Raw genomic sequence first — 10,913 nt, forward strand, 5'->3', positions numbered from 1 at the left:
GGACTTTATAATAATGGCAGAAGAATTTGTTCAACTTGTTACACAAATCTAAGTACAACTACCCATAGAGAGTGTGCACTGGTTATCCCTCTCCCATTTACTCATTCTGAAGAAACTGGTATTAATTTTTAATTAGGAAATAATTCTATTCCAGTGTGGAATACTGCTATTTGTCCCAAAGCTGCTGTTCTGGGATGTTTGCTTCTTACTTCAGGGTTTGTGTTACCACATTTTAGACTCTACTTACATAATTACGCAAAAAACAGCCATTGAATATTGAGTCTTTATCGACTGATTTCTATGGAAGGCTTATATTCTTTGTAATAATACACTCTGGCTAGTTGTGGCTGGGGTCTGGGTCTAACTGGAGCACCGTATCTGGCAGTCTCATTAAAATCAACATTCTTGGCTTTGGAGAACAGAAGATATTTTAAATTCATTTTGGCTGAAGAAGTCAACTTCTGCCTAAAAACAAGCAAATGGATCTCCCAAAATATGGGTACTAGTCTCTTCTGCATCATCATTAAACATTCTCCTTAGAAGTTGGAACTCAAGGAATTACTTTCTAATTAACATTTGTCTTTTATTTTCTTGGTTACATAGACACTTACTAAATCCTTCCCTAAAGAACAATTAACCTTTGATTTTCATTCATTCATCCTTTTTCTATTTAAGCATCTACTAAATATATAGATAGCACTGGACTCTTCTGCACACAATTGTGCATAACCCTCTAAATTTTTCTTTCCGTCCAAGAATCCCATCATACCAGACTTGATTTCCTTTCTTTCTTTTTATTTTCTCAGATATTAACTGTACAATTTTCAAAGTCTCCCAAATGGGCTTACCTTTTCTTTTCCAAGTCTGACAACAACACAGCATATTTCTGGCTGTCATCCAGAGAAAAACAGTCTTGAAACTACAACATGTCTTGGTTCCTGCTTCTCTAAAGCCATCAGCACCAATATTTCAATATCAGTTCCTCCTGATCAGAGTTTAAAAAGAGTGGAGGTTACAAAGTAGAGAAAAATTTTTATTATGTTGAATTTATGAGACAGAACCTATGGCATCAGTTGTATCAGCAGAAATCTATCTTCCTCCTGTGTCATGAATACCTATTATTTGTCTTTCAAGCTCTTCCAGTCTTTCAAGAAACTATATTTTGACAACATCTCCCCACCTTTATTTGAAATAAATACACCTTGTTGGTCCATGGCATGCCCCAAATGGATCAAAGATGTAAACTTAAGAGCTAAAACTGTAAATCTCTTAGAGGAAAACATTGAAGTTAATCTTCATGATATTGGAATTTGGCAGTGACTTAATGGATATGACACAAAAAGCACAGGTGACAAAAGTAGAAAGATAAATTGGACTTCACCAAAATTAAAAACTTTTGTTCATCAAATGATACTGTCAAGAGAGCAAAAAGAAAACCTACTAAGTGGGAGAAAATATTTGTAAATCATATATCTGATAAAGAATTAATATCCAGAATATTTTTAAAAATATATAATAAAAAGATAATAATCAATAAAAAAAATAACACAAAAAATTGGCAGAGGACTTGAATAGATATTTCCCCCAAAAGATATTAAAATAACCATTAAGCACATGAAAAGATGCTCAACATCATTAGTCCTTAGGGAAATGTAAATCAAAACCATAATAAATGAGATACCACTTCACATCTGCTAGGATGACTAAAATTTGTAAAAGATGGAAAATAACAAGTGTTGGCAAGGAAGTGGAGAAATTGGAATGCTTCTGCATTATTAGTGGGACTGTAAAGTGGTATACTAACTGTGGAAGACAGTTTGGTTGTTTTTCAAAAAATTAAACTTAGAGTTATCATATGACTCAGCAATTCCACTCTTAGGTATTTATCTAAATAATTGAAAGCAGGGACTGAGAACAGATTTTTTTTTTTCTGCTTCAGATGTTTTTTATTTATTTTTAAAAAACTTTTTATTTTGTATTGGAGTATAGTTGATTAACAATGTTGTGTTAATTTCAGGTGTACAGCAAAGTGATTCAGTTATACATATACGTGCATCTATTCTTTTTCAAATTCTTTTCCCATTTAGGTTGTTACATAATATTGAGCAGAGCTCCCTGTGCTATACAGTAGGTCCTTGTTGGTTATCCATTTAAAATACAGCAGTATGTACATGTCAATCCCAAACTCCCTAACTATCCCTTCCCTCCACCCTTCCCCCCTGGTAACCATAAGTTCCAGAACAGATTTTTACAATTTTTATAGCTGCATTATTCACAATAGCCAAAAGGTTGGAAACAACACAAATGTTCATCCATGGGTGAACAAATGTGGTATATACATACAAATGGAATACGCAGCCTTAAAAAGGAATGAAACTCTGATACTTGCGACAATATGGATGAACTTTGAAAACATTATGCTAAATGACGTAAACCAGACACAGGACAAATACCGTGAGTTCACTTATATGAGGTACCTAGGGTAAGCAAATTCTTGGGGAGGGAGAGTAGAGTTACCGAGAACTGGGGGAAGGATTAAGATTTCTATTCAATGAGAATAAGCCACAGTATCCTGAGAGCCATATATTAAAAAGGAATTATAAACTTCTGGAGAAAAGAAGGAGAGGAAGGAAGGTTGGGGGCCCTGGCGATCCATTGCTTGGAGCTCGGCTTAGCCAGGCTGGGGGTCCTCCGGGGACCGGTGAATAGGCGCTCGGCTCTGAGGGCCGGCGGGGAGGGGAGAGCGGGCAGCTGGGACGTCAGCTGGCGAAGGTGCGGACTGGGGCCCGTTGCGTCTCACAGGGAGGAAGGGATGGGAGAACGGGGACCTCGCGGGGAGAGGGGTCAGGGTGGCGTGGGGAAGTGGTTGAGCTTCCCAGCCGAGTGTCGGGCGACAGCGGACGGGCGCAGCGAGGTGTAGCACCGCCGGCGCGACCCCGACCGCGTCTTCAGCCCGCGCGGCTCTTCAGCCGCCTTCGCGTCAGAAGCGGCGGGCGAGGCCTGAGGCGGCTCCGCCTCTTGAGGGGTCGGCTGGCGCACTCCTGATTTGGTTTGATGGCTCCTGGAGACCCACGTGTTTATTTCCAAGTGTGTTTCCCTACCGGGGCGGGAGCTGGTGGCCGGCGCGCGTGTAGCCGCGTGTCCACAGCGACGCGACCTGCAGCCCCGCGGGCCCGCTGCCGGCGCCCGCGCTCGGGTCTCGGCCACTCACCCGGCCGGAAGTCTTCCGCCCTGCGCCTGCGAGTCTGGGGTGGGCTTTCTCCGATTTAGGGAACATCACGGGGGTATTTTTTCTTCAGACCCAGATTCGGTTCCTGCTGGAACTTCCCGGCCCCGTGGGTCCCCGGGGACGTGGTGGAGATCAGGCGCTCCGACTGTAAGGACCTCTCGGCCGAGTCTCGGGGTATTAATTTGTTCCCACGTTCATTCTTTTACTTTGTCAAATTCCCTGTAGTCATTTGTGATGGTTGGTTTTTCCAGTGAATGTTGGTCTGAGTCTTCACTGATTACCGGTTTCTGGCAAATCAATATTTCGTATCTGGGTTTCTGCACTTTTGAAATAAGTATATTTCTGAGAGTAAAAATTGTAAGAGATAACTAATAGATCTGAACATCTTATACAATAAGGATTATAGAAGGAAAGAAGATGCTAAATTGTCACTAAAATAATTAGGTAAGGTGCAGGTCATTTCAGCAATCAACAAATTATGTAGTTACAGAAACAGTTTAAATATTTTAAGAGTGATTAGTTAGAGCAGAAGCAAGCACTTAAAAAAAGAAAACATAATTTTATACCACATGCTGAAACTAGAACTTTGTAAAGAGTAATCTAATGTGGAAACTTAGAAAATCTGACTCTAAACCTAAAACTTAAAATTAATTAATCCAAAATCTATCATCTCCTACAATAACAAACTCATATTGAAATATGGTAACGTCCCTTGTAGGACCTATGTTTAGAAAAATATATTTATTTACGTAAGTCAAGTGCCGAATCCCACAGCCTTTTAGAACCTTCATGATTTGATTACGTGAATCCTGAATTAGAAAAACAAATCACATTTTTAAACTGAGTATTAAAGATTGGGGGGTAAAATTTTAAGCCTCAGAATTGACGGAAAATTATTTTTATTTAAAATTATTTTTATAAACTGAACATTGCTAATGTATTTATTCCACAGTGAATTGTTATAGACCATCTGCTATGTATCAAGCACTGTTCTGGGTTATAGGAATACATTAATGAGTAAAAAGTCCCTGCTTCCTCTGCAGGGAGAAAGATAAACAACTGAACAGTTATAAATTAGTGCTGTGAAGAAAAATAATGCAAAGTATGGGGATGGAGTATTTTAGATAAAGGAGATTTTCTTTCGTAGGACTGCATCAGAACTAAAATATACACATAATGTTTTTATTCTGGACCCAAACAAGTTATATTCTCTTTTATGCCAGAACTAGGAGTCAAATCAAAAGTTCTCTTGAAAATATTTGCTGTTTATATAGGAGGTTTTTAGATTAATTTATGAAATAATTTTTTTCGGAAACATATTTTTAATTTGCAGTTTTATTGTTTTGTTCGCAGCTTCTTTTAGAATAAAGAGTTCAAACATGTGCGTGTCAGCCTTAAGAGTTTCTACTTAAATTCTGAGGTACCATATAAAAGTGGTCTGGTATGTTTTAATTTGGAAAACTCTTTTTGTTGTTTAAAATTATATAATTTTCCAAAGACTAGAAAGGGAATATTTTATCAGTTACTTTTTGGATAATATAGAAACATGATTGGCATTTTTATTTATACTTTATCGGGTAATTGTTTTCAACTTCTGAAATTCTTTATTTAAATAAGTTGTTAAAGACTCCAGTTAGCAATTGCTGAGTGACTCCCTTCTGCCTCCCACCCTGTTATCCTAGGCTTCTATTGTCCACATAATTAAATTGTTTTAGACATTTATAGAACCATGCTAATTTGTTTCAACTTTACTGTTTCTTTTTGTTGGTGACTACGTGATTAATAAATTGAGAAAAATGAAGAGGACAACTAAGCTAAACAGGTGGAAAGGGGAAAAGCCCAATAACTAAACCAATGAAAAACCCCATAGTATTCTGATAAAGTAATAAGAGTCCTAATGTAATCAAATTTAGCCCTCTTGTTAGTAGCATTTTGTCAAGGGGTGCATGTGGAAGCGTTCCGCTTTCCCCCACATACTTCCACATGTGTTTCACTATCACATCAGGGAGGACTCAAAATTGAAGGGACTGGACTTCCCTGGTGCAGCAATCAGTCAATCGATCAATAAATAGGTACATACTTATATACATACAAACACATACATACACACTGCTCCGACTTAGTAATACGGATTTCTCCACGAGATGGCGCTCATATAGTGTCTTTGATTTTAGTTTCCATCCTAAGGAAAGCTTTGCAATGTATTAACTATCACAGAATAAATAGAAATGTGATTTTATATTTTATGGTATGTGCGTCTGACTTCATATTTTGTCATATAGAATCTTATATCACGTTTCAGAAATTAGAAAAAAGTTGAGATGTAGTGTTGATGTGTAGGGGGAAGAATTGCAATGTATGCATCTGTAGAAATAGTTCTACTGTCTCCTGTTAAATTTGAGGCTTTGTTCAGCCCTAGATTTTTGCTATATTCCCAGGTAGCCAATGCTATGTTTTTATCCTTTACATTTAGATAACATCCTTGGATGTAAAAATTATCTTTTTAAAAAGGAATGTAAACATTTATATATATGTTATGTAATATAATGTAAACATACATATATATGTTAAACTAGTAAAGTTGTTTATTTTGATAAATTCAAACATATATAAAAATAAACATTGAGGAACTCCACGTACCTATTACGTAGCTTTAGCAGTTATCAGCTCATTGCCAATCTTGTTTCATCAATAACCCTCAACATTTCTCTCTTTATTTTGATGCAAATCTACTCTAGCCCTTGATTTTGAAGGAAATCCCTGCGTATGTACACAGTATATTGTTAGAAACACACACATTCACAATAAAATGCACTATCCTAACGCAAAAACAATGGTATGAACAAAGTATTTTAGGAGCCCGAAAGGAGCCATTAATTCTGCTTTTGGGTAATGCAGAGAAACCTTTGAAGAAGAAATGGCGTTTGACCTGTGCCATTAAGAATGGGTAGGAATTTGCCAGGTGGAGAATGGAAGAAAACACACTCTTAAGCATTGGTGCAGAATGAAGAGAGGGTTACATATGTGAATATGTATGAATGAGTGGAGAACAGAGAATAATGTATTTGAATATTTAAGCACTTTGGAGGAAGTTACAAAAGATGTTGCTGAAAGGCTATCTGTGGTTATTTTGGGAAATTAATGATTATAGTTTATGGATCCAGAAATTTTGTTTCTACATCTTTGTAAATAGAATATAACCTACTTTTTTGGGGGGGTATTTTTTAGATTTGTGACAAAGTCCAGTTTTTAACAATGCTGAAATCAAATGACTCCGTGTTTTCCTTGGATAATTTGTTTTTTGAAAAAACAGATGAAGCTGAAAAGTAAGTCTGCTTTAAAGAATGATAACAGTTTATTGCTTAAGGGTTTTTGATTTTTAAGGCATTTTAGTTTTCTCTCTGGTAAATTTGTAAATAAAAAATGAGGGATCAACAGAATGACATTTCAGGTATATGCTTGGTAAACATGGAATTCAGATATAAGGGAGTAACTGAAGTTTAACATGTTACATGTTACAGTTTTAAAAACAGAGTAGATTCTTGGCTATTTGGCTTTCATTCATTTGCACTTCTGGTTCAAATTATTTTTGGCTAAAGCAAAGACTGAAAGTAATGGTCAAAGAGTAGCTCAGGACAAGGAGTGATGATGGCACCTTTTGGAAACAGAAAGGACAGTGTGCCAAAGGCCAAGTGTGATAGGCAGATTCAGTGCAGGCAGGAAGTAGGGGTGGAAATAAAGATGTGGTACCAAAGGAAATATGAATGGGGAATAGGGAGTCTGTTAAATACTGGCTTTTATGGATTTTCACATGTGAATCACTTTAATTCTAAGTTTTCTATGTATTTGTTCTATTGTATTACCCTTTTTAATGAAGCATTGAGTAAATTATTTACTGCTTCATTTATTCTTCCATTCATTCAAATATTAATTCAAATATTGACTGACTGCTGAAAGGGATATAAAAAGAATGAAACAGACTTTTACTTTAAAAAACTTAAAGCCTATTTGAGGTTAAATACACATATAGGAAGGTCATTCATAAATAATGTGACCATGTAATTCAGACTGGGACACTTTTGAGAGTGAAAGAGTGCATCCAAATGAAGCAACAGGTGTTAATCAAGACCGGCCTGGGCAAATTTGGAACATATGGTTGCTCTTCTAACAATACAAAAAAAAAGTGCAAAGCAAATTGTAAGTATATATTCATGCAAAGAAATTTCAGATTTGGAGAGAGACTTGGGCCAGACTGTTTAGGTCAGGCTTTATGGTAGTTGGGGGAGACTTCAGACTTTGAAGGACTGGATAATTCTTTTTTTAAAAAAAATATTTATTTATTTATTTGGTTGCACTGGGTCTTAGTTGCGGCAGGCAGGCTCCTTAGTTGCGGCACGTGGGCTCCTTTGCTGTGGTATATGGACTCTTAGTTGCGGCATGCATGTGGGATCTAGTTCTCTGATTTTGTGAATGTAAGATTAGAAATGGATTTTGAATGAGCATATGCTCTGCTGCCTAAAACAATGCCTGGCACATAGTACTAAGTAAATAATTGTTGAATTGATTAATGAATGAAAAAAAACAGTTGAACTTCTATAGTTGGATATAGGGGTAGTTTCGGGTATAGGGGTAAGCCAAATAAAGAAAATAGTTTTGAACAAAGATAAGGAGGGACAGAATGTATTATCTGTTTGGTATACAAGTAGTTCACTTTGGTTTGTACTATAAGGGACATGTAGGAGAATTGAAACTGTAACGTGACCTAAGGCCTCTAGGAAGTTTGGTGTTATTTAGAAGCCACTGAAGGATTTTGAATGGAATAACATGAAAACAATTCCAAATTAATGTGATAGGAGTGTATGAAATATAGAGAGAAAGCCCAGAGGCAGTGAGGTCAATTAAAACACTATTGTTCTCAATCAGACATAAGTTGCTTAGAGCTTTGGTTAGGATAGTGCTAATGGAAATACAAGGAAGCGAGGTATTCAAGAAGCTTTATAAGGAAGATGCAATAAGAGACAGTATGTGTCTGGATATAGTGGGTAAAAGACTGTACTATGGTTTGGATTCTGGGTGATGGGGAGAATGATGACACCTCTGGAAAATATGGAAATCAAGGAAGATTTGATTTTATGGGGAGGCTGAATAGAGAGCTAGATGTGTGCTTTTTGTATCTTGTTAACCTCTTTCTTGGATTTTCAGGAATAGTCTCTGTGCAGAAAAGAGTTAATATACCAGGCCCAAACCACTATCTTTGAAAAGGCCTAATTGTAAGGTTGGCCTCTGGCTGGAGTCTGAGAACTTGGATTTTAGGAAGATTCCTACCGTTAACTGATAAATTGGCTCACTGTGTAAAAACTGTTTATAAAAATAATGTGGTTTATAATGAACATCTGCTCTTCTGGGAATCTGGAATTTAGGTATGTGCCAGAGAGGGATGCCTACATGAGTAGCCCTCAGTAAAAACCCTGGGCATTAAGTCTCTAATGACTTCCCTTGTTGGCGACATTTCACGTGTGTTGTCACAACTTGTTGCTGGGGGAATTAAGCACATCTTGTGTTACTCTAGTGGGAGAGGACCTTTGGAAGCTTGTTCCTGGTTTCCCCTGGACTTCACCCCACAGTCATGAGTAGGACTATATGCTGAGTCCTGTAAGTCGTCCTAGGGAATCATTGACCCTGGCGGTGATCTTGGGGACTCTGTGACATAGTCCTAAATTTCAATTGCTTTGGTGTATTGTCAGACAATCTGTCAGACATTGTCAGGTGATGTGTTGCAAATTTTTGATTTAGAAAATAGAGCTGTAGGGGCTTCCCTGGTGGTGCAGTGGTTGAGAATCCGCCTGCCGATGCAGGGGACATGGGTTCGTGCCCCGGTCCGGGAAGATCCCACATGCCGCGGAGCGGCTGGGCCCATGAGCCGTGGCCGCTGAGCCTGCGCGTCTGGAGCCTGTGCTCCGCAACGGGAGAGGCCACAACAGTGAGAGGCCTGCATACCGCAAAAAAAATTAAAAAAATAAAAAAAAAAAAGAAAATAGACCTGTAGTAGCTATGTTTGAGGTGCTGTGAGAGGCAGAAAATTGAAAGACTGGGCCTCTCACTTCTGGGAGTTTAAATTCCTAAATAAAGAGAGAAGAAAAAATCATAAAATCCTTGGGACTTAGCTTAGACAGTTTATGTGGTATTCTTCTCAACTTTATTTTGTTACCTAACGCTTATCTTTTTCTTCTAATGAAGGACAAGCCAACTTTGGTTCGAAAGGAAACATTAAAACATATGTTAATAGGATCGCAGCTGAAAGATAAGGAACGGTAGTTAACAATGCAAGCAGGGTGACAAAAATCTCATCAATTACTGTAGGTTTACAAAGTGATTGTCAGTTTCAACTGTTTTCTTGGATTTTCCGTGGTTATAGGTGGTTCTGGACCAAGAATATTTGGGTTAAGACATTAATTAGTAATAATGTTTTAGGAGTACTCTAGAATACCAATACTGGTGTCATTTACACATTTGTGACCCATGATTAGATGTCAGGTGTATCATCAGTAATTTGTTACTTGTATTGGTTAAGATGCTAAAGTTTCAGAATGATTTACTACTTTCTTTTTTACACTGGAGCAGATTTAAGATTCCTGTCACAAGCATTTGAATTGGAGAAAAGATGATGGAGTTATAGCCATTATTTAGGTAGCATATCTCACATAGCAGTGTCATTAATCCCATGACACACAAGGAAAAAAAGAATGCTGCTATATAGGGATAAGTCAAAGTCACCGCGTAAAGGTAGTATATTAAGTTTAAGAGTCTGTAATTGAGTAATATTTCATTAATAAATACACTTTCTTTTTTTCTTAAATAAAATTATTTTATTTTTTATAGCTCTGAAAATACACATTTTAAAAAACACATATGGGGAAGTATTACAAAACATTTAAGGTAGTCCGTGATTACATTTATTTGTTCTTAGGCTGTGTAAATCTTTTTCTTTTGAATTTTTGAATTTTATTTATTTTTTTATACAGCAGGTTCTTATTCATCATCCATTTTTTTTTTTTTTTTTTTTTTTTGGGGGGATGTGTCTTTTTGAATTATGGTTTTCTCTGTGTATATGCCCATTAGTGGGATTGCTGGGTCATATGGTAATTCTATTTTTGGTTTTTTAAGGAACCTCCATACTATTCTCCATAGTGGCTGTATCAATTTACATTCCCACCAACAGTGCAAGAGGGTTCCCTTTTCTCCACACCCTCTCCAGCATTTGTTGTTTGTAGATTTTCTGATGATGCCCATTCTAACTGGTGTGAGGTGATACCTCATTGTAGTTTTGATTTGCATTTCTCTAATAATTAGTGATGTTGAGCAGCTTTTCATGTGCTTCTTGGCCATCTGTATGTCTTCTTTGGAGATATGTCTATTTAGATCTTTGGCCCATTTATGGATTGGGTTGTTTTTTTAATACTGAGCTGCAGGAGCTGTTTATATATTTTGGAGATTAATCTTTTGTCCATTGATTCGTTTGCAAATATTTTCTCCCATTCTGAGGGTTGTCTTTTCATCTTGTTTATGGTTTCCTTTGCTGTGCAAAAGCATTTAAGTTTCATTAGATCCCATTTGTTTATTTTTGTTTTTATTTCCATTACTCTAGGAGGTGGATCAAAAAGATCTTGCTGTGATTTATGTCAGA

At 37.0% G+C, this 10,913-nt stretch overlaps 1 protein-coding gene across 17 annotated transcripts in view; it reads left to right on the plus strand.

Annotated features, from left to right (window-relative positions):
* Window positions 1-2,753: 2,753 nt before the first annotated feature.
* The window catches only part of HFM1 (helicase for meiosis 1), a 147,311-nt gene continuing 139,151 nt past the window's right edge, over window positions 2,754-10,913 (plus strand). For 6 of the 17 annotated variants that reach the window (XM_028489148.1, XM_028489154.1, XM_028489153.1 and 3 more), the window contains exons 1-2: window positions 2,973-3,087; window positions 3,300-3,376. In XM_028489148.1, coding sequence (XP_028344949.1) covers window positions 3,055-3,087; window positions 3,300-3,376 — 110 coding nt within the window. In that variant the 5' untranslated portion in view covers window positions 2,973-3,054. Of the gene's footprint in view, window positions 2,773-2,968; window positions 3,088-3,299; window positions 3,404-6,457; window positions 6,556-7,411; window positions 7,427-8,487; window positions 8,650-10,913 lie in introns of those variants that run through there. The other 11 variants (XM_028489155.2, XM_028489159.2, XM_028489160.2 and 8 more) reach the window with 10 other exon arrangements.

This window comes from Physeter macrocephalus, chromosome 4, assembly GCF_002837175.3.
Source record: "Physeter macrocephalus isolate SW-GA chromosome 4, ASM283717v5, whole genome shotgun sequence".
In the NCBI taxonomy this organism is placed as follows: Eukaryota; Metazoa; Chordata; class Mammalia; order Artiodactyla; family Physeteridae; genus Physeter; species Physeter macrocephalus.